The sequence below is a fragment of the Manis javanica genome, chromosome 4 (assembly GCF_040802235.1).
Source record: "Manis javanica isolate MJ-LG chromosome 4, MJ_LKY, whole genome shotgun sequence".
NCBI lineage: Eukaryota > Metazoa > Chordata > Mammalia > Pholidota > Manidae > Manis > Manis javanica.
The window spans coordinates 144,076,456-144,100,991 of NC_133159.1; the positions used below are offsets into that span (position 1 = coordinate 144,076,456).

Consider the following 24,536-nt stretch of genomic DNA (forward strand, 5'->3'; position numbering starts at 1 on the left):
GCTATATACTTTCCTCTTAGAACTGCCTTCGCTGTGTCCCACAGAAGTTGGGGCTTTGTGCTGTTGTCGTCATTTATCTCCATATATTGCTTTATCTCTGTTTTAATTTGGTCATTGATCCATTGATTATTTAGGAGCATGTTGTTAAACCTCCATGTGTTTGTGAGCCTTTTTTGTTTTCTTTGTACAATTTATTTCTAGTTTTATGCCTTTGTGGTCTGAGAAGTTGGTAGGTAGAATTTCAATCTTTCTGAATTTACTGAGGCTCTTTTTGTGGCCTAGTATGTGGTCTATTCTGGAAAATGTTCCATGTGCACTTGAGAAGAATGTGTATCCTACTGCTTTTGGGTGTAGAGTTCTATAGATCCATCTGCTTTTGGGTGTAGAGTTCTGTAGGTCCATCTGTTCTAGTGTGTTGTTCAGTGCCTCGGTGTCCTTACTTATTTTCTGTATGGTGGATCTGTCCTTTGGAGTGAGTGGTGTGTTGAAGTCTCCTAGAACGAATGCATTGCATTCTATTTCCTCCTTTAATTCTGTTAGTATTTGTTTCACATATGCTGGTGCTCCTGTAATGGTTATATCCTCTTGTTGGACTGAACCCTTTATCATTATGTAATACCCTTCTTTATCTCTTGTTACTTTCTTTGTTTTGAAGTCTATTTTGTCTGATACAAGTACTGCAACACCTGCTTTTTTCTCCCTATTGTTTGCATGAAATATCTTTTCCATCCCTTGACTTTTAGTTTGTGCATGTCTTTGGGTTTGAGGTGAGTCTCTTGTAAGCAGCATATAGATGGATCTTGCTTTTTTATCCATTCTGTTACTCTGTGTCTTTCGATTGGTGCGTTCAGTCCATTTACATTTAGGGTGATTATTGACAGATATGTACTTATTGCCATTGCAGGCTTTAGGTTCGTGGTTACCAAAGGTTCAAGGTTAACTTCTTTAGTACCTTACTGCCTAACTTAGCTTGCTTATTGAGCTGTTATATACACTGTCTGGAGATTCTTTTCTTTTCTCCCTTCTTATCCCTCCTCCTCCATTCTTTATGTGTTGGTTGTTTTATTCTGTGCTCTTTCGTGTTTCCTTTAACTGCTTTTAGTGGGTAGTTGATTTTATTTTTTGCCTTTAGTTAGTATTTGGTTGGTCTGCTTTCGTTGCTGTGATTTTATTTTCTCTGGTGGCATCTGTTTAGTCTTAGGAGTGCTCCTGTCTAGAATAGTCCCTCTAGAATACCCTGTAGAGGTGGTTTGTGGGAGGCAAATTCCCTCAACTTTTGCTTGTCTGGGAATTGTTTAATCCCTCCTTCATATTTAAATGATAATCGTGCTGGATATAGTATTCTTGGTTCAAGGCCCTTCTGTTTCATTGCATTAAATATATCATGCCATTCTCTTCTGCCCTGTAGAGTTTCTGTTGAGAAGTCTGATGATAGCCTGATGGTTTTTCCTTTGTAGGTGACCTTTTTTCTCTCTCTGGATGCCTTTAATACTCTGTCCTTGTCTTTGATCTTTGCCATTTTAATTATTATATGTCTTGGTGTTGTCCTCCTTGGGTCCCTTGTGTTGGGAGTTCAGTGGGCTTCCATGGTCTGAGAGACTATTTCCTCCCCCAGTTTGGGAAAGTTTTCAGCAATTATTTCTTCAAAGACACTTTCTATCCCTTTGTTTCTCTCTTCTTCTTCTGGTACTCCTATAATGTGAATATTTTCCATTTGGATTGGTCACACAGTTCTCTTAATATTCTTTCCTTCCTGGTGATCCTTTTATCTCTCTCTGCCTCAGCTTCTCTGTATTCCTGTTCTCTGATTTCTATTCCATTAACCACCTCTTGTACCTCATCCATTCTGCTCTTAAATCCTTCCAGAGATTGTTTTATTTCTTTATTCTCCCTCCCAACTTGATCCTTTAGCTCTTGCATATTTCTCTGCAGGTCCATCAGCATGGTTATGACCTTTACTTTGAATTCTTTTTCAGGAAGATTGGTTAAATCTATCTACCCAGGCCCTCTCTTGGGGGTTGTCTTCATAATTCTGGACTGGACCAAATTCTTCTGCCTTTTCATGGTGATAGAGGTAGTTGTAGGGAGGTAGTATATGTGTCAGCTGGGAGAACAAAGTCCCTTCCTGGTCACCTTGCCCTTCTCCACTGCCTGTGGCAGTTATCTGCACTCGTGGAGCAGCCTGTGGATTAATCTTCTAAGCTGCTCTGGGCGGGATCATAGTCAGGGTATCCCAGAGCCCTGCGAGGAGTGGTAGGTGCACCAGGTGTGCTCTCTGCGAGAATGGCACCCCTTTGTTCTTTGCCCCAGTTTCCTCTGCCTGTGTCAGGCAGTTGCACATCGTCAGTGGCCTCTGGGTCTGACCCGGGTGGCTGTGCACTGTGAGGAGATTCTGGTTGGTTGCTGTGGACACGGCCACTCCCCGGCTGCTCTGCCGCTGCAAGCAGGTGCGCAGCTGCTCCCCAGCTGCTCCGCCACTGCGGCATGGCCTCACTGGAGGGGGAACAACTGGCAGGCTGCTTATTGCCATGAGGGGCCTCAGGGCTGCATTGCCTCCCAGGGGGCTTGGGTGCCTGAAGTTCCCCAGGATTCCCAGCTGCTGGGCTAAGTGTGCTGGGACGCTGCCATCCAGCTGTAAGGTCCCTGTCCCTTTAAGACTTTCAGAAAGCACTCGCTTTTATTTTGTCCCAGGGAAACCAACCGCGGGGACCTGCTCGCAGGTTTTACTTTTCTGTTTCTCTAATATCCAGCACACCACGCACTGTGTGTCTGCATTCCCAGTGCGGATTACTAGAGCTGGTTATTTAGCAGTCCTGGGCTCCCTCTCCCTCCCCCCTCTGACTCCTTTCTTCCTGCCAGGGAGCTGGGGTGGGGAGAGCACTCTGGTCCTGCCGGGCCGCTGCTTGTATCTTACCCCCTTTCTGAGGTGCTGAGTTCTCACAGATGTAGATGTAGCCTGGCTTTTGTACTGTATCCTCTGGTCTCTCTTTTAGGAATAGTTGTATTTGTTGTATTTTCAAAAATATATATGGTTTTGGGAGGAGATTTCTGCTGCCTTACTCATGCCACCATCTTGGCTCCTCCCTTGGCTTTTTCTTTTTTAAACTAGATTAATTAAGGCAATAATTCTGCATATTCATTTTCATCTTTCATAGACCTTTTAGTGCTTCCAGGTTTTATTTCACAGGTCCAAAAGAGACGTGTCTGAAGAGCATGTAGTGGTCCCATTTTTCAGATGAGAACCTTTTTTTTTTTAGAATCAAACCATTTCATTAAGGGGCTCGTGAGAGGGTCAACCGGAGGGCTGGGATGAATGTGAGCTCCGACGTTCTCAGTGTGGCCGGCAGCTGCCCAGCTTCACAGTCATGGAAAATAGTGAGAGCCTTTTTTAAAAAAGTCTGCTCCTTGTGACATTAGACGTTAGTAAATGTAAAAGTAATTCAAAGTAGTTACAAATGTGAAGACACTTTATATGTAGAAAATCCTAAATTCCACCAAAAAAACTGTTAAGCAAATCCAGTAGAGTTGCAGGGTACAAAATCAGTATACAGAAATCTGTTTCGTTTCTATACACTAACAAAAAACTCAGAAAAAATTAAGAAAATAATCCCTTTCAATTGCATTAAAAAGAATAAAATACCTAGAACTAAATTTAGCTAAGCAGGTAAAAGGACCATACACTTAAAACTGTAAGACATTGATGAAAGAAATTGAGGAAGACACAAATAAATGGAAAGATATTGTGTGCTCATAGATTGAAAGAATTAATATTATTAAAATGTCCATATTACCCAAAGCAATTTACAGATTCAGTTCAATTCATATCAACATTCCAGTGGCATTTTTCACAAAAGTCAAACAATTCCAAAATTTATATGGAATCACAAAAGACTCCAAATGATGCTTAACATCAGCCAAAGCAATCCTGGGAAAGAAGAACAAAGTTGGATGTGTCATGCTCCCAGATTTTAAACTATATTACAAGGCTATAGTCATCAAAACAGTATGGTATTGGCATTAAAAACAGACACATAGATTAATGGAACAGAATAGAAAACGCAGAAATAAACCCACAGATATATGGTCAGTTTAATTTGCAACAAAGGAGCCAGAAACATACTGTGGGAAAGGACAGTCTCTTCAGTAAATGGTGTTGGGAAAACTGGACAGCCACATGCAAGAAAATGTAACTAAACCACTTTCTTATACTATACACAAAAATTAACTCAAAATGGGTTGGATGTGAATGTATAAAACCTGAAACAAAAATCTTAGAAGAAAACATAGGGGTTAGGCTTCTTGACATTGGTCTTGACCATGACTTTTTGGGTCTGACTCCAAAAGCAAAGGCAACAAAAGCAAAACTAAACAAATGGGATGACACTGAGCTAAAAGTCTTCTGCATAGCAAAGGATACCATCAACAAAATCAAAAGGCAAACTACCAAATGGGAGAAAATATTTGCAGATCATGTATCTGACAAGGGGGTTAATATTCAAGGTATATAAAGAACTCAAACAACTCAATAGCAAACAACACAATCTGTTCAAAAAATGGGCAGAAGGTCTGAATAGACATTTTTCTAAAGGAGACATACAGAGGACAACAAGCATATGAAAAGATGCTCAACATCACGATCAGTGAAATGTAAGGCAAAACCACAGTAAGATCACCTCAAACCTATTACAATGGTTCTTATCAAAAAGACAAGAGAAAACAAGTGTTGGTGAGGATGTAGTGAAAAGGGAACCCTCATGTATTGTTTGTGGAAATGTACATTGGTATAGCCACTGTGGAAACAGTTTGGAAGTTTCTCAAAAAATTAAAAGTAGAACCTACAGTTGTATGAGTTCTTTATGTATTTTGGATATTAACCCCTTAGCAGCTATATAATTCAGCAATTCCACTTCTGGTTGTTTATCCAAAGAAAATAAACTCTTAATTTGAAAAGATATATGTACTCCTGTATTCAACTGCAGCATTATTTACAGTAGCCAAGATATGGAAACAATGTAAGTGTCCATTGGTTGATAAGTGGACAAAGAAAATGTGGTGTGTGTGTATATATATATATATATATATATATGAGATACTGATGGAATACTATTTGCCATTTGTGACAACATGGATGGGCCTTGAGGGTATTATGCTAACCGAAATAAGTCAGAGAAAGACAAATACTGTACAATTTCAACTACATGTAGAACCTGAAAAGCAAAAGAACAAACAAACCAAAACTCATAGATACAGAGAGCAGGATGGTGGTTGACAGAAGGGAGACAGGCAAAATAGGTGAAGACGATCAAGTGATGCAAACTTCCAGTTATAAAACAAGTCATGGGAATTAATGTACAGCATGATGACTTTAGTCATTAACATTATATACATATTTAAAGTTTCCAGGAGAGTAAATCTTAAAAGTTCTCATCACAAGGAAAAAAAATTTATAACTTTGTATGGTGGCAGGTAGTAACTACACTTACTGTTGGTGATCGTTTTAAATATATCAAATCTTTATGTTGTATACCTGAAACTATAATAGTATATGTCAATTATACCTTAATAAAGAAGAAGAAGGCATCAGACTCATGGGCACGTGGTCCAGTTTGGAGCTGGGTGTAGATTATGGAGAAGTAGAAGTGGAAATAAGTCAGGGATAATGTTGTCTTCATCTTCCCATCTATGTGTGACTCTCTCCCTAGTTTTTAGAAGTTGATTTGTCTAAAATTCTGCGGGTTTTGAAAAAAGTGCAACAGCAACAATAGTAGTATTGTTATAGTATATAATAAGCCTCGTATTAAGTGTAGTCCCTATGGAGAAGGTTTTTATGTAAGTGAATCTCACATATAACAGTAAAAAGCCACTGTGATGTTTTATATCCTTTAGAGCCAAAAATCTTTTAAACATAGTCCTTAGTCAAGGTTTACTTTTTTACACTGACTGTTCTTTGACTTTGTACTTTATGATGTCCCAATTTTGATGCTTTTCACAAGAAAACATCACCTTGGTAATATGTTTAATGTTCTTATTGTCTTTTGTAATTTTCATTCCTCATTTGGTAACTTCACTGAAATGTGAACTCTGCGAAGTATATGAATTAGGCATGATATATCAAATATTAGATGTATCGTGCATTGTTTCTTATTAACATGGTGAAATTTAACCCTCAGAGATATATCTGTCCAAAATGCATTCAGTGGTATAAAGTAGGTTCTTATATCTGGTACATATTGGTTTGAAAGAATATTATCCATATAAACAAATCGTTTGGGTTTCAAAAGTAACACCACTTTGATATAAATTATTAGTGGTCTCAGGGGAAAACTAGTGCTGATCTAATAAAAGAAGTAAAATTTTGAGGTTTACATTTTTCTGTTTTTGAACCAAATGCAAAAAGCTATAAAACCTCTTTTTGAAAAGACAAAAGAATTCTGTATAAATATACATCAAAGTGTTTTCCATTCATTGTATAATTCCATTTGACTGTTGTTGCATGTTATTTCTTGTTCACCTCACTATTCATGTTTCAAAATACTCTTTTGGAATTATACTACATCCTAATTTCTTTTTCCCTGTTGATTTTCATTTCTGTGTGTTTCATTGGCATTTTCCATTTTGCAGATTATCCCACATCATCTCATTCTACTAAAACTGTCTCTCCATCACCTGCCTTTCTTGATGAAGAAGAATTCAGTGACTTTATGCAGGGACCTGTTGAAGTTCCCACATGTGGGCCTTCTTCCACTTCTCAGCCTTTTCAGTCTTTTCATCCCACCACCCCACTTGGCCAGTTGCATACTCAGAGGGCTGGAGCACAGCCTCTCCCTCCAGGTTAGATTCCAGTGTCTTTTGCCTTACATGGTGTCCCTGGGCAAATTCCTTTTTCTCTGTTGCTTCAACCTCATACAATGTACAGAAAGCAGGTAACTTCTAGAATATTAACAAAAGTATTCTTAAGATAATCTTGGATAATTTATCTCTCTTATATAAGTAGAATAATATAGTGATGCTAGCAAAGAAACATGTACATGAATATATGAGTATTGTTGAAATTCACCAAAATAAGAATAGATTTTTAAGTTCTGGGGGCCTCACATTCCAGAAGAGTGAAAACTTTTGCATCTAAAAATTACATCTATTCAAACCACCTTAGGACTTTGAAAACAAATTGATCTCTTTAAGAGATTATTCTTATTTGGGAACATCACCAAAATAATTTTTTTAAGAGTAATATGCCAGGGAAAGCTGCTGTAGAAAGTACTCTCTTTGGTTCAGTGTTAGAGCACTTCAGGGCAAAAGCCCAGGTTCTCCATTTACTATCAGTTTGTCCTTGGACAAATCTTTTAAACATTTCTGTACCTCGGTTTTATCTCATATGAAATAATTGGGAGGCATAGGGCGGAAGGCAGTAGTTACACACTGTCTTGAGACATAGCATAGTGCTGAGAGGGATCTTAGCAGACATGTGATTAGTTAAAACTATCTCACTTGACAGATGGAGAAACAGCCATAGAGATGATGTTACTGGCCAGGGGTCTCCTCTGGATTTAGTGCAAGTATTTATATTTTATGTAGGTCATCAGATTTCTAAGGTATACCTGTTTCCATTATACTTTCTACCTACTGTCTCATAGAATTCTTGAGAATCAAAGTAGACAATGATGTTTAAGTTTTCTTAATCTCTAAAGTCTCTCAAATCGTATAGAACTGTGTAGTGATTGTATTATTTCAAAATTTACATGAAATATGTAGCAGGGCTTTCCCTTTAGAATTTGGGGGTGTAAATGAATGACTGAAATATTTAGAAATTTGTAGTTATATACAAATAATCCTTCATGCTGTTTGTTTAGGCCTTTCCATGGAGGAGAAGCTCCTAGTATCTTGTGATATAAGTACATCTGGGCAGGAACAAATTAAATTAAGTACTTCTGAAGTTGGGCACAAAGTCCTAGGCCCAGGTTCCAGTAAGAACTATCCCAGTTTAACAGCCAATAACGGGGGTGCTGTAGATGGACGTGTAAATGGTACCACTACTGCAGAGGCAGAAAAGACTTCAGACCAAAACCTGTCCATTGAAGACGGTGGTGAGCTCATGAAATATTCAGCAAGAAGTTCTTTTAACCAAATGTTGCTCAAATGCTAACACCTTAAGCATTAATCTTAAAATGAATGTTGCTTAATTTTGCTGTTCAAAATTTTGCTTAAAATACATTTAATGCATTCCTTTCTCTAATTAACCCCTACAGTTTTGCTTTGAATTTGTTCAACACACTGTTACTCCTTTAAAAAAATTTTGATTATCAGTTATTTTTAATCAGAATCATTCCTGATTTAAAATTTATTCTGCTTTTATTTATAAGAACTTTTTATCCCTCCCCTCCTTTATACTTTCTGTTCTTCCATGAAGGTTGAAAAGTTAAAATTTAACTGGAAAAGTCACCAATGAGAATATAGTTTTCATTTTGCTTCTTTGAAATAAATCATACACACCGCTGCCTAAAAGACCCAAATTTATTTTATAAATTCAACTTGCAGTCTTAGATATGGGCAGCTTAGGAAGCAACCTTTTGGAGGATATTTTAGTGGACAAAATAATTAAAGTCCTTTACACCTAAGGCAGCAGTGTCATATTCAGGTAAAAGAAAATCAAATTTTGCAAAGAAAACATTAAAAGCTACAAGTAAAACCTGGGCAGTTATATTTCAACATATTTAATTTTTAAACCACCATCTATCATGTTTTTTTACCTTTAATTTGAAATACATGTGAAATGTTGCAAGCCTTATAAGACTTGGAATATTGATTTGGCATATCTTTTACATTTATTCTTTAGGATATAGTTAATGTACAAGATTTGGATAGAAAACAAATATTTTAGTTGTATTGGTGACTTTTTTTCAGTGTCTCACACCATTGCTTTTCTTACAAAAAACCCATTACTCAGTGTGATTTCCTCTTCTTCTGGATATGTATGAGATAATGTTCATTATCTTCTAGGTGTGGGAGTATTTCCTTCACAAGATCCTGTTCAGCCCAGAATGCCTCCTTGGATTTACAATGAAAGTTTAGTTCCAGGTAATAAAGCCTCTCTGTCCAATCGGGATATTTTGCTTAAATGTTGTAAATACAGTTGTAAATATTTACTCTTGTGGTTGCAAAATATGCAGAAGAAATTGTAACTTCTTTCTTGTTCACCTTTTTCTGAAAGAGTATAGAAAATTATATAGATCTAGTGTTTCTTAAGACTGCCTCACATATGAAATAACTATATAAATGCAGGAGAAAATGTTTTATGGGCTATCACATACTTTTACTTCTAAAAACTTTTAGATTTATTGTGATTTAAAGGCATCAGATATTTTTTATAGATTAAAAAGTTACCAATAGTACTAATATATTTAATGTAATATTCTGAATTGTTGGTGACTAGTTTATATTTTTAAAAATACTCTTCTGACTTCTTTGTCGTGTGATATTATATGAAGCAAGAAAACAAATGTCATGTTTTTTACACTGGAAGGTGGGGTTCAATTTTTTCTTTATATATAGTATTACTGCTGACCAGAAAAATCACTACAGTGCACATTTTGTGATAGTATTCCATTTTACAAGGAAACGGTCTAAGCCATGCTTGATGTGCATAGAAGAGTGACTATTACAGCAACATGTTAGTCTCTATTACAACTTTTCAATTTGCTCTACTTTGCCAACCCCTTAAAAACTAAAGCTAACTTTTATCAGATCTTTTGTTTTTTGGATTGGTCCTAGGCTCAAGTTGTTCTATACTTGCTTAAATAAAACTATGCAGAACCATTGTAGCTGAACTCCTTGGAAAAAAACAGCAATGTCTCCTTTATGTCAAAATCACATAATCACAAAGGCCAATTTCCCAACCAGATGGGACTTCAATTGTACATAGAAGTAATAGGTTTTCTTCTAACCTTAGACATTTTACATCTTTTCTTCTTCCTCTCTGTCTTTAAGCAAAACAAACAGAGTCTAGATCTTGGTATATTTTTGAGTTGTATTTTCTGTCAGCTTCTTTTTATTTCTCCTTCCTCCTCCCAAACATGCATGTACACATAATTTCCTAGCCCAAACATGTTCTAATGGCCAGCCTACTATGTAATCTATATTTGAATCCTAGATGTAAAATTTTTTCTTTAAACATATTTTCTGTCTACCTTAGCCCTACCCACTTTCAATTACCCTAACTCCTGTAACTAGGGTTGCTAGACTTAGCAAATAAGTATACAGAACATCTGGTTTTAAATTCCAAAGTATCTGCTTATATACCACCTCCATTTTTACTATCTTCTACTGAATTATAAGTCCTTTTATATCCCCAAATACTCATCTTTAGAACCAAACTCCAACCTGTCTTCTAAACTCCAGACTTTCACTGTCTGCTGGATATTTTCACTTGAATATCTTCACAGTTCAAACCGTGACATAGCTTCAGTTCTATTAAAGCAGTTTGACTTAAGATTATTCTTCTATAAGCAACAATGACAACAGAAAAATGAATGACTTATAATATGTTTACATTTGTAATCCCATCTTTCCTTTAATAGATGCCTATAAGAAAATTTTAGAAACCACAATGACTCCAACTGGAATAGATACTGCTCAACTTTATCCCATTCTGATGTCATCTGGACTTCCCAGGGAAACTCTTGGACAGATATGGGCCTTAGCTAATCGAACTACACCTGGAAAACTTACTAAAGAAGAACTTTATACTGTTCTCGCCATGATAGCAGTAACACAGGTAGACATTGTTTCTTAAGTTAAGTTAGATCAAATAACTTTGAATTCCTTTTTACTACAAGCTTGTGGAACTCTGTACATTAAAATTTAAATTATTTTCAGGATGCAGTACTTTAAAAATGTGCAGTTTATATGGTGAACTAATAGACTAGCAAAATATTCATTTGTTTAAAGACTGTTTAGTGTATTAACATTTTTCTGGCCCAACTGTATGCCTTCTGAACTTGAAAGTTAGTAAGAAATGAAACCACTCCTTCTGTCCTTTGAGGTCCTTGTTTAAAATTCCTGAGATACAGATAAGTATTCTCAGTCTAGTAGCAACTTTTCTTTTATTAAAAAATCACTTTAAATGCTTTGATTGTATTAATCAAACTTGTCAGTTAAAATGTCAGAATTGATACATGTGGGCCATTTCTTTGCTAAATATTGGCTTACATTTACCTTGAAACTTATTTTCTTTTATCAAACTCATGAGTTTTGGGAAAATCAGAGTAGAAACATACCAGGGCTACAGGTTTTACATTTAGGTCTCCTTTTGCCAGGTTAGATTGTATGTAGTTTGCAATCCCCTAAAAGATTTCCATTTTCCTCCTATTCTGTATAGAGGGGTGTTCCTGCTCTGAGTCCTGATGCTTTAAACCAGTTCCCAGCAGCTCCTGTTCCAACTTTAAGCGGCTTTCCTTTGACTTTGCCTACTGCCATGAGTCAGCCAACTGGGATGCCTTCCAGCCCTGCAGGCTCCATGCCCCTCAACCTTGCACAACCAGTCATGGGCATTAACCTCATTGGACCAGTAGGGGGAGCTGCAGCCCAGGCTTCCAGTAGCTTTATGCCAATTTACCCTGCAAATCAGGTAAATGGAGAAACTGTGCATATTCCCAATAGTCCCTGAAAGGGATGCAGAGATTGCTGGACTATGATTAACACTAGAGGTGAAAATTAAACAGTATTAAAACAATATAAAATTTAATTTTTTATTATTTAAGAAACATGAAATTTCTTAAGGCTTAAGATACTTGAGTTTTGGCTAAAGAGTTTTACAGTTGTTTATAGTATATGCATTTTAAGTATCAGGCTTAATAAAGTTGATTAAATTCTTAGACTGTGTCTTTTGAGGAAGCTGCTAAACTTTGAATTAAAATGCTTCTGTTTTTCATTCTCATATTAGCAAAAAATTTTAAAAACAATATTTAATGTCAGTGAAAATGTAGAGAAAATGGCTTTATTGGTGCAGCCTTTTCAGAAGGCAGTTTTGGCAATAGCTATCAAAATCCTAATTGTCTGTATCTTCTAACCTAACAGTCACACTGTTCTCATAGAAATAGTAACTCAAATACAAGGATACTTGTTACAGCATTGTTTGTTAGAGTAAAATATTAGAAATAGCTAAATGTCCATCAGAAGGAGAGGTTAGATACATTTTGGTTCATATATACAGTAGCAAACTATTTGATCATTAAAATGAGAAGATCTATGTGTACTGCATGGAAAAGATGCCCATGTTATATTACATTTTTTTTAAGTGCAGAAACACTGTAGTATAAGCTCATTTTTCTATAAAACAAATGAACTGTTAATACTACTTACTTCTAAAGCATGGAATCAGGAGTCTGTGTTCACTGTTTTTTTAAAGATGGCAGGTTCTCAGTAATCTATTAAATGTGATTCAGCCATTTAAAAGTTATGTAGATTTGCTCTTTAAACCAGTCTTTTACCATTTGTACAAGAGAGTATCTAAAAAATGCAAGACAGGATTCCTGCCTTAAGCACTTGAGTTGACGTTATATCTAAAGGGTGTTCTTCTAAAATTAGGTAGTCATGCCTAAGGAGAGATTTAAGAGGTGGTCTTTGAAGTTTATAGTTGGAGATTTATTATACACGATTTTATTGATTTGATGCTTTCTATTTAAATGTACTCAATAAATGTAGGTGGTAAAACCAGAAGAAGATGACTTCCAGGATTTTCAAGATGCTTCTAAGTCAGGATCCCTTGATGACTCATTCAGTGATTTCCAAGAGTTGCCTGCTTCTTCAAAAACAAACAATTCCCAGCATGGAAACAGGTAGAAAAGAGTTGAATACTGTTAACACTGTATTTAATAATTGAGAAAGGCATCCACAATGGGAAGTCTAAATATAAGTAAGAGAATTAAGACTCCTTACTCTGATGCTTTCCTTGATTATTCCGTCTCCATTTTTACTTGTACTCTTCATACTTCATCCCCTTTTGTCCACCTTAAACTTATGCTTCTACTATCCTCCCAGTACACACATGCTTGCCAATATATTATTTTTCTCCCTGTGCTAAACCTGATTTATTATAACTGACTGTACAGTGATGACTTTGTGTTCTTATATTACATCCAGGTCCTCAACTGTTTGAAAGCTTTTTAGGCAGGGGCATGTCATTTGATAATTTTTCAATATAATGTACTATTGATTTTCCACAAATCATAATTCAGAAATCTGTGATTATTTATTCATGTCTCTCTTATGTTTAAGTTGAGATCAGTAGCTTTTAGGCCCTCAGATTCCTGTTTGTTTGCATAGTTACATAAAAATTTCTCTAATGTTCAATGTACTAGCTTAACTTTTAGGTACAGTAACTGATTTAGTATGTTGTCAACACCTTTTCATCATTCAAAAAAAATATTTAGATTCTTCTTCCACAGAGTGGAACATGCCAGACTTTGAGTAAACAATATGAGTTTCTTTGGTGATTTTTGAAATTTGTTTTTGTCAGTATACATATTCCATTTCTCTCATGTTTCCATTTGTGCTGTTTCTTTTGTCTTTTCCATTTTAACCATTTATCTCTTATTCAACACTTCCTTCATATACACTGTAACAAGAACCAAGGGATAGGCATTGTAGAGAATTATATACTAGGGATGGGTTATTCTCCTGATTTTAAGAATACAGCAAACCCATGTAAATGACATATAAGAAACATTTGAGGATTTGTCTATGAAGTTCTGGAGTTGCCAACTGTTAGAAGTAGGCTGGAGTGGAGAATATTGTTAGTGTGTTAAAAAAAATAATAACAAAGAGGGAAGGATTAAAGATGGTGGTGTGAGGGGAGAGACAGAGGCTTCCTCCTAAAACTGGATACAATTAGAAAATAGAGTTGGTGCAACTAATCCTGAGAGAGCAACAGGAAAGAGGACAGCGTCAGACTGCACACACCTGGAGAAAAGAACAGACCTCACTGAACGGGGGAACGTACCAGAGCTGTGGCTCCGCGGGACCGAGCACTTCCCCTACCCCAGCTCACCGGTAGGAGGAAGAGAAATGGAGCAGGTAGGGAGTGGAAGGCTTGAGATTGCTGAATACCATGCTCCGGAGATTTGGGCTGGGAGCACAAACCTACATTTCATGGTGCTTTCATGAGACTCGCATTACTACAGGGTCGGAAAGTTAATACAGGCAGAGTTCCTGGGGAGACTGGGATTCCGGCTGCTTGTGGAAAGCAGGGATCCATATCCGGCTGCTCTGGGACAAAAACTTATACCTATGTGCCCGGCCCACTGGTTCAGGCAGGTGGAGACAGGCACAGCAGCCGGGAAGCGGGGAACAGCTCTTTCCTCCCCACAGGCACCAATACCACTTCCCTGCAACCCCCGACATTGCTTCAGGGGCTGAGCAGCTCCAGAGACTATAGCTTCTGGACACTAGAGGGCACCATATACAAATATAAAATGCCAAAGGAACCTTGTCCAGAGTAAAACTATTAATACAACTCCCAAGAAAGATTTAAATGATATGGACCTCGTGACTTTTCCTGAAAGGGAGTTCAAAATAAAAATCATCAACATTCTAATGGAGGTAGGAAAGACATCCAAGAACTCAGGCATGAATTCACGTCGGAGATCCAATCGTTGACGAGCACGATGGAGGGTATTAAAAGCAGGTTGGATATGGTGGAGGAGACAATAAATGAAATGGAAACTAGAGAAGAGGAATACAAAGAAGCTGAGGCACAGAGAGAAAAAAGGATCTCTAAGAATGAAAGAATATTGAGAGAACTGTGTGACCAATCCAAGCGGAACAATATTCGCATTACAGGGACCCGAAGAAGAAGAGAGAGAGAAAGGGATAGAAAGTGTCTTTGAGGAGGTAGTTGCTGAAAACTTCCCCAATCTGGGGAAGGACATAGTCTCTCAGGCCATGGAAATCCACAGATCTCCCAACAAAAGGGACCCAAGGAGGACAACACCAAGACACAATAAGAATTAAAATGGGAAAGATCAAGGATAAGGACAGACTGCTAAAAGCAGCCAGAGAGAGAAATAAGATCACATACAAAAGAAAGCTCATCAGGCTAACATCAGACTTCTCAGCAGAAACCTTACAGGCCACAAGGGAGTGGCAAGATGTATTTAATGCCATGAAGCAGAAGGGCCTGGAACCAATATTACTTTATCTGGCAAGATTATCATTTAAATTTGAAGGAGGGATTAAACAATTTCCAGATAAGCAAAAGCTGAGGGAATTTACCTCCCACAAACCATCTCTACAGTCTATTTTGGAGGGACTGCTATAGATGGAATTGTTCCTAAGGTTGAATAGCTGTCACCAGAGGTAATAAAACCACAGTAAAGAAAGTAGAACAGCTAATTGCAAAGCAAAAGCAAGATTAAACTAACTATTCTCAAAGTCAATCAAAGGATAGACAAAAAGTACAGAATTTGATACCTAATATATGAAGGGTGAAGGAGGAAGAAAAAGGAGGAGAAATAGAAAAGAACCTTTAGATTGTGTTTGTAACAGCATACTAAGTGAGTTAAGTCAGACTCTTAGATAGTAAGGAAAGTAACCTGGAACCTTTGGTAACCATGAATCTAAAGCCCGCAATGGCAATAAGTACATACCTATCGATAATCACCCTAAATGTAAATGGACTGAATGCACCAATCAAAAGACATAGAGTCACTGAATGGATAAAAAAACAAGACCCATCTATATGCTGCTTACAAGGGACTCACCTCAAACCCAAAGACGTGCACAGACTAAAAATCAAGGGATGGAAAAAGATATTTCATGCAAACAATAGGGAGAAAAAAGCAGGTGTTGCAGTACTAGCATCAGATAAAATAGACTTCAAAACAAAGAAAGTAACAAGAGATAAAGAAGGACATTACATAATGATAAAGGGGTCAGTCCAACAAGAGGATATAACCATTATAAATATATACGCACCCAACACAGGAGCACCAGCATATGTGAAACAAATACTAACAGAACTAAAGGAGGAAATAGAATGCAATGCATTCATTTTAGGAGACTTCAACACACCATTCACTCCAAAGGACAGATCCACCAGACAGAAAATAAGTAAGGACACAGAGGCACTGAACAACACACTAGAACAGATGGACCTAATAGACATCTATAGAACTTTACACCCAAAAGCAACAGGATACACATTCTTCTCAAGGGCACATGGAACATTCTCCAGAATAGACCACATACTAGGCCACAAAAAGAGCCTCAGTAAATTCAAAAACATTGAAATTCTACAAACCAACTTTTTAGACCACAAAGGTATAAAACTAAATAAATTGTACAAAGAAAGCAAAAAGGCTCACAAACACATGGAGGCTTAACAACACTCTCCTAAATAGTCAATGGATCAATGACCAAATTAAAATGGAGATCCAGCAATATATGGAAATAAATGACAACAACCACACAAAGCCCCAAATTCTGTGGGATGTAGCAAAAGCAGTCTTAAGAGGAAAGTATATAGCAATCCAGGCATATTAAAAGAAGGAAGAACAAACCCAAATGAATAGTCTAATGTCCCAGTTATCATGGAAAAAGAAGAACAAAAGAGGCCTAAAGTCAGCAGAAGGAGGAACATAATAAAGATCAGAGAAGAAATAAATAAAATTGAGAAGAATAAAACAATAGAAAAAAATCAATGAAACCAAGAGCTGGTCCTTTGAGAAAATAAACAAAATAGATAAGCCTCTAGCCGGACTTATTAAGAGAAAAAGAGAATCAGCACACATCAACAGAATCAGAAATGAGAAAGGAAACATCACGACGGACCCAACAGAAATACAAAGAATTATTAGAGACTACTATGAAAACCTATATGCTAAGAAGCTGGAAAACCTAGAAGAAATGGACAACTTCCTAGAAAAACACAACCTTCCAAGACTGACCCAGAAAGAAACAGAAAATCTAAACAGAGCAATTACCAAGCAATGAAACTGAAGTGATAATCAAAAAACTACCCAAGAAGAAAACCCCCGGGCCAGATGGATTTACCTCGGAATTTTATCAGACATACAGAGAAGACATGACACCCATTCTCCTTAAAGTTTTCCAAAAAATAGAAGAGGAGGGAATACTCCCAAACTCATTCTACGAAGCCAACATCACCCTAATACCAAAACCAGGCAAAAACCCCACCAAAAAAGAAAACTACAGACCAATATCCCTGATGAACGTAGATGCAAAAATAACTCAACAAAATATTAGCAAACCGAATTCAAAAATACATCAAGAGGATCATACACCATGACCAAGTGGGATTCATCCCAGGGATGCAAGGATGGTACAACATTTGAAAATCCATCAACATCATCCACCACATCAACAAAAAGAAGGACAAAAACCACATGATCATCTCCATAGATGCTGAAAAAGCATTCGACAAAATTCAAATCCATTCATGATAAAAACTCTCGACAAAATGGGTATAGAGGGCAGGTACCTCAACATAATAAAGGCCATATATGATAAACCCACAGCTAACATCATACTGAATAGTGAAAAGCTGAAAGCTTTTCCTCTGAGATCGGGAACAAGACAGGGATGCCCACTCTCCTCACTGTTATTCAACATAGTATTGGAGGTCCTAGCCACGGCAATTAGACAAAACAAAGAAATACTAGGAATCCAAATTGGTAAAGAAGAAATCAAACTGTCAATATTTGCAGATGATATGATATTGTACATAAAAAACCCTAAAGACTCCACTCCAAAACTACTAGAACTGATATCAGAATACAGCAAAGTTGCAGGATACAAAATTAACACACAGAAATCTGTGGCTTTCCTATACACTAACAATGAACTAATAGAAAGAGAAATCAGGAAAACAATTCCATTCACAGTTGCATCAAAAAGAATAAAATATGTAGGAATAAATCTTACCAAGGAAGTGAAAGACCTATACCCTGAAAACTATAAGACACTCTTAAGAGAAATTAAAGAGGACACTAACAAATGGAAACTCATCCCATGCTCTTGGCTAGGAAGAATTAATATCCTCAAAATGGCCATCCTGCCCAAAGCAATATACAGATTTGATGCAATCCCTATCAAATTACCAACAACATTCTTCAGTGAACTAAAACAAATAGTTCCAAAATTCATATGGAAACACCAAAGACCCCGAATAGCCAAAGCAATCCTGAGAAGGAAGAATAAAGTTGGGGGGATCTCACTCCCCAACTTCAAGCTCTACTACAAAGCCACAGTAATCAAGACAATTTGGTGCTGGCACAAGAACAGAGCCACAGACCAGTGGAACAGAATAGAGACCCCAGATATTAACCCAAACATTTATGGTCAATTAATATATGATAAAGGAGCCATGGACAGACAATGGGGAAATGACAGTCTCTTCAACAGATGGTGCTGGCAAAACTGGACAGCTACATGTAAGAGAATGAAACTGGATCATTGTCTACCCCATACACAAAAGTAAATTCAAAATGTATCAAAGACCTGAATGTAAGTCATGAAACCATAAAACCCTTAGAAAAAAACATAGGCAAAAATCTCTTGAACATAAACATGAGCAACTTCTTCATGAACATATCTCCCCGGGTAAGGGAGACAAAAGCAAAAATGAACAAGTGGGACTATATCAAGCTGAAAAGCTTCTGTACAGCAAAGGACACCATCAATAGAACAAAAAGGTACCCTACAGTATGGGAAAATATATTCATAAATGACAGATCTGATAAAGGGTTGACATCCAAAATATATAAAGAGCTCACGCACCTCAACAAACAAAAAGCAAATAATCCAATTAAAAAATGGGCAGAGGAGCTGAACAGACAGTTGTCCAAAGAAGAAATTCAGATGGCCAACAGACACATGAAAAGATGCTCCACATCACTAATCATCAGGGAAATGCAAATTAAAACCACAGTGAGATATCACCTCACAGCAGTAAGGATCGCCACCATCCAAAAGACAAACAACAACAAATGTTGGCGAGGTTGTGGAGAAAGGGGAACCCTCCTACACTGTTGGTGGGAATGCAAATTAGTTCAACCATTGTGGAAAGCAGTATGGAGGTTCCTCAAAAAGCTCAAAATAGAAATACCATTTGACCCAGGAATTCCACTTCTAGGAATTTACCCTAAGAATGCAGTACTCCAGTTTGAAAAAGACAGGTGCACCCCTATGTTTATCACAGCACTATTTACAATAGCCAAGAAATGGAAGCAACCTAAATGTCCATCAGTAGATGAATGGATAAAGAAGATGTAGTACATATACACAATGGAATATTACTCAGCCATAAGAAAAAAACAGATCCTACCATTTGCAACAACATGGATGGAGCTGGAGGGTATTATGCTCAGTGAAATAAGCCAGGCGGAGAAAGACAAGTACCAAATGATTTCACTCATATATGGAGTATAAGAACAAAGAAAAAGTGAAGGAGCAAAACAGCAGCAAAATCACAGAACCCAAGAATGGACTAACAGTTACCAAAGGGAAAGGGACTGGGCAGGAGGGATGGGAAGGGAGGGATAAGGGCAGGGAAAAAGAAAGGGGGCATTATGATTAGCATGTATAATGTGTGTGGGGGGCATAGGGAGGAATGTACAACACAGAGAAGACAAGTAGTGAGTCTGCGGCATCTTACTACGCTGATGAACAGTGACTGTAATGGGGTTTGTGGTGGGGGGGACTTGGTGTAGGGGGGAATCTGGTAACCATAATGTTCTTCATGTAACTGTAGATTACATGATAATAAAATGAATTTTTAAAAAAGGAAGAAAATATTGGTAAAAAGGCTCTAAAGGAAATGGAACATTTCACATGTCCATGAAAACTTGTTTTATTATATTTTCCAAAATATATTAAGCCACCTGAAGTTGTTTACTTTAGGTTTGAGCGAAGATATTGAATAAAGCCTGTTAAAAGATCCCACAAAAAAATAGTAATAATAATAACATTAGCACAGGGTGGCACCAATTGCAGGATGCCTCATGATTTGTGATATAACCTGTAATGCATTTTAGAAATAAGAGTGGCATAATGAAAGTGATTCTTGCTAAGTGTGGGATAAATTCCGCTGCCATGGTAATCCTGTTGTGTGAGTAGAAAGACTCTGGATTTAGAGTATATAGATACTGAAAAGTTTGTATCTGAGAAACTGGTTGGACTCAGTGTTGAACTCGATATCTAAGTCAAAGGAGAAATAGCATGTAAACCAGCATGAAAGGGAATCTGGAAGACAGCAACATAATTCATTTATCCATTCAGAAAATACGATGTGCCAGGCACCACAGAACCTAGAATAATAAAGCAGACATGGGGCACTGATGATAGAATAGTTCTAAAGGATTAAGATGTAGGGGTTTTGTGCTGGCTAGCTTCATTTTTCTTTTTAAATGGGTGTATTTAGTTGAATGATCAACCAAGTAAAACTCTACCACAGCCACACAAAGTGATTGTAAAATGCAATGGCTTCATAGAGATAAAGCAAAATACTTTTTTTGGTGGCTAAACTCTCTAAAGTCTTATCTTTCAGTAGAAGGCAGGTTCTTAACTTTTAAAACAATGTGCCTCTCCCACTGAGTACCTTTCATTAGTATTAAAGATTTAGAAATAACTATTTTCACGTTTGGAACAGGTAACTACCTAACCAGCTTAACACTTCCGTGGTGATTATAGGTTGGAGTTTTTAAATAATAACTTAAGAGAAAAAATAGGAATAAATTATCCATTTGTAATATGCACAAAATTACAGTCTGAGTCATAGCTTTTTTGAAATGGAATTTTATTTTGTTGACTTCAATCAGCAGTAGTACTTCATTATACTGAAGAGCCACTCCTTTTCTCTAGTTCTGAAAATAATTTTAAAATGAATAATACTCGATTAAATGTCACATTTAGCAGGAGATTTTACCAATGAGCTTTAAAAAAACCATAGCTAAAGTTGGTAGGTCATAAAAACAAATAGGTCACTCAAGTTTGTGGATTTTTCCTAAGACATTAATTACCTTTATCCCTATGTAACAGTCTGTTAAGTGAGTTGTAGTTTAATTACTTATGGATCTTTTAAAAAATCCACCTGTAGATCTCCAATAGGTTCTTCACAATGGTATAAAGGTCATATCAAAGTGTGGGCAAAGGGTTTGTTTGTATTTATACAGAGGATCAAAGCCTAATTTGGCTACCCAGAAAACGAATTAATATACGATATGAAGAAGAACTTCCAACATCAATGTCCTCTGGAAGAGTCATTCCAGAAGATGATCATCAAAAACTTCAACAAAGATCCTGGCGCTGTTGCTGTTATAGCTGCATTCATCATTCATCCCACCAGTTCCTGGACTTGCCATTGGAATGAAGAAGGAGATATCTAAGCTGGCCTGTGCATACAGTAAAACAACAAATTTGACTGGATCTATACTGTCGGAACTCAACCAAGAATTAGAAGAAGTGCAAGTTGCAGTGCTCCAAAATCATGTGACTATAGACTATCTACTGTTAAAAGAACATATGGGATGTGAACAGTTCCCAGGAATGTGTTGTTTTAATTTGTCTGATTTTTCTCAAACTATTCAAATTCAGTTAGACAATATCCATCATATCATTGATAAGTTTTCACAGATGCCTAGGGTACTTAACTGGTTTTCTTGGTTTCACTGGATATGGCTGGTAATTGTAGGTCTGCTTTGGTTATGTAGCTGTATTCCTATTATGTTAATGTGTGTATGCAATTTAATTAGTAGTTTAAAACCTATACATGCTTATGTTACTCTACAAGAAGATATGTCAAAGAAATAATCAATCTTCCTATGTTTTCTTCCATCTGCTACTTCTATAGCTTTTCTTCTTCCTTCCTAATTACAACCCTTTAGTAGAATTCGTGCCTCATATCGAAAATTACCAAGCATCATAATTCTTCCAAGTGGTAAAGATACCTCAAGACAAATGCTGGGCATAGAAGCCACAGGGCATAAATCTGCAAAGAAGTAAAAAGCTAACCTTTTCAAACAATATTGCTTCTCTCTCACTTACCAACTTCACATTTCCCTGTATGGTCCCGGAAGATGACTGGTTAGCCAGAGACGGGTAAGATTCCTCAAGGGAGGAACAACCTAAGACAGGCACAGTCGCAGGGGGGCCGTCACGTGAGAAATTGGGGATCAACAGAGGTGAGGCTTAGAACCTCACCCCCCTGTTTTGAGAGAAATCTTCTGCATCCATGGATGTTTTGTTGCCCTTGTCTAGCTCGGATTAATACTTAGTCTATAGGCACAGACCTGATCATCTACATTTGCCCTCTTACAGCACTAAATTATGTTTTCTACCTTTATCTTGCATCTACCTACCACTTCAGCATTTTCTTAAAAATAATAATAATAATAATAATAATAAGGGAGAAATGTGGGATTCACATATAAATCAAGTATAAAAATCAAACAAATAATCATATCTGACTTGATTGTTTATAGTTCATGATGCGTGATCAAAACTGAAAGTTTCTGTGATATGACTGCCCTTGCACTGTTCACTATGTAAGAACTTATTCACTATGTAAGAACTTGTTCACCATGTAAGAACTTGTTCGTTATGCTTCAGAAGATTGGAGACTGTTGAGAATTAGGCTTGGGGTTGATTAATGATTGTGCATTGAGTCCCCTATACAGAATTTTATTGTTGTTAACAACCATTTGATCAATAAATATAAGAGATACCCTCTCAAAAAAAAAATCCACCTGTAATGTACAGGTGATGACCTGTTTGTCAAGATCAAATATGTAGCAGCTATTCGACAGCGATGTGAAATTGTAGTATTTGATAGCACTAAGTACTCAAGCACGATGAACCTCCGTTAGCATGCATGTTGCAAGAGCTGGGTTTGTACCTTGCTTGTAGGCCACTGATAAGATTTAAATGACTGTGGAGAGATTTTTGCTCCAGGGCAAAAAACTCAATAGAAATCCACTTATACAACTTGTGTGTGTGGTATTGAATGACACAAAGTAGTGGTGGAATGTAGTTATTCATATGTAAAGGTATTTCTTCCTGAGTTTGATAAGGAAAAAAAATTAAAAGTAATGCTTTTATAGCATGTATCTAAATCATCCAAGAATTACCTACACAGATCTATTCATTACACTGTTTTTCCATCCAGCAAGAAATATGTCCACAGGCAAAGTTTCCTTATCTAATTTTGAAGTGATTGTTGCTTTGCTACTGAGATAGTTTCTGGAACCATTGATGTGATCCTTGGGAAAATGCAAGTTGTATTAACTCTGCTGCTGCTTAGATAGGTGAATTCTAGCAGGTAGCAATGCAATATGATCAAAAGAACAATTTACATCTTGGCTTGAACAACTGTTCATAAATAGATTTTTATTTTAACTATTCCACCTCTGCATTCTGAACCCATTTTAGAGAACATATAAGACTAACATAATCTACTTAAAAAATATTGGATGTACATATTTGGAGAAGATCACTTTTGCAGTTTTATGGACCTTAAGTTAAAATTGCAGGAGGTCATCATTCTATAATAATCTATTTTTAATTCCATTCCAATTGCTGTTATAGCTTAATGAAATAATTGGTTGGTTAGCATGGGTCTGATCCCTCTTCAAATAAGCAAGAAAAGAATTATCACTTCACTGTTATTTCAGTATATTTTTTTCAAGAAAAAAATGTTGTTTTTATTCATTTGTCTTGTGTGTGTGTGTGTGTGTGTGTGTGTGTGTGTGTGTGTGTAGTTTCTAACTTTTAAAGAAGGTAACTGTGAGTTTTAACTACGTACCTGTTTGCCATTTTAATTCTAAGTTACCACTTGATGGTAAGAGATGGATTCAATGTTCTAGTCATTGCAAAATACTTCTTTTTCCCTTCTAGTGCCCCTTCTTTGTTGATGCCACTTCCTGGAAACAAAGCATCAGCTTCAATGGATAAATATGCTGTGTTTAAAGGAATTACAGCTGACAAGTCCTCTGAAAATACTGTCCCATTTGGAGGTAAAAACAGTTTTCTTAAATCCATAAACCTATGAATATAAATCATTGTTTTAGCAGTAGCCTTTTATAGTAAATGTATAGAATGCTTATTATACTACACATTAATAAGTATGTCTGGTTAACCCAGTCTGCTGTACTACCCTTGAGTTTTGATCTCAATTGAGTTTATCTTTTCATCACAGAATCTGGTGATAAATATAGTGCTTTCAGAGAATTCGAACAGACAGCAGAGAGTAAATCTTTAGGTAAGTTTTTGATTCCTTAAATGGATAAATCATTTTAATTTTTAATAAAAGATTTTTGATGGTTCTTTCAGTGACACTCTCAAACATTCCTTTATTTTATTGTGTGTGGGGTTTTTTTTGTTTGTTTTATGGATGTGGAAATTGGAAATAAATGCAGTTCAGTTACTGGAAAATATTTTCTAAAGTTCAAAGCAAATCCCAAATCAATGCAGTTTCCTCTGAAGATAGTGAATTCTATTCATTGGCAGCCTTCAAGCCAAGTTAGACT

General features: G+C 36.7%; 1 protein-coding gene across 19 annotated transcripts in view; it reads left to right on the top strand.

Annotated features, from left to right (window-relative positions):
- The window catches only part of SYNRG (synergin gamma), a 107,539-nt gene that overhangs the window by 33,901 nt on the left and 49,102 nt on the right, over positions 1-24,536 (top strand). For 8 of the 19 annotated variants that reach the window (XR_005063627.2, XM_037027032.2, XM_037027026.2 and 5 more), the window contains 8 exons: positions 6,622-6,831; positions 7,851-8,084; positions 8,998-9,075; positions 10,575-10,771; positions 11,375-11,623; positions 12,700-12,833; positions 23,905-24,023; positions 24,206-24,268. Coding sequence is in view for 18 of the 19 variants with exons in the window: in XM_037027032.2 (XP_036882927.1) it covers positions 6,622-6,831; positions 7,851-8,084; positions 8,998-9,075; positions 10,575-10,771; positions 11,375-11,623; positions 12,700-12,833; positions 23,905-24,023; positions 24,206-24,268 (1,284 nt within the window). In the remaining variant the exon portion in view is untranslated. The remainder of the gene's footprint in view (positions 1-6,621; positions 6,832-7,850; positions 8,085-8,997; positions 9,076-10,574; positions 10,772-11,374; positions 11,624-12,699; positions 12,834-23,904; positions 24,024-24,205; positions 24,269-24,536) is intronic. The other 11 variants (XM_037027034.2, XM_037027037.2, XM_037027033.2 and 8 more) reach the window with 3 other exon arrangements.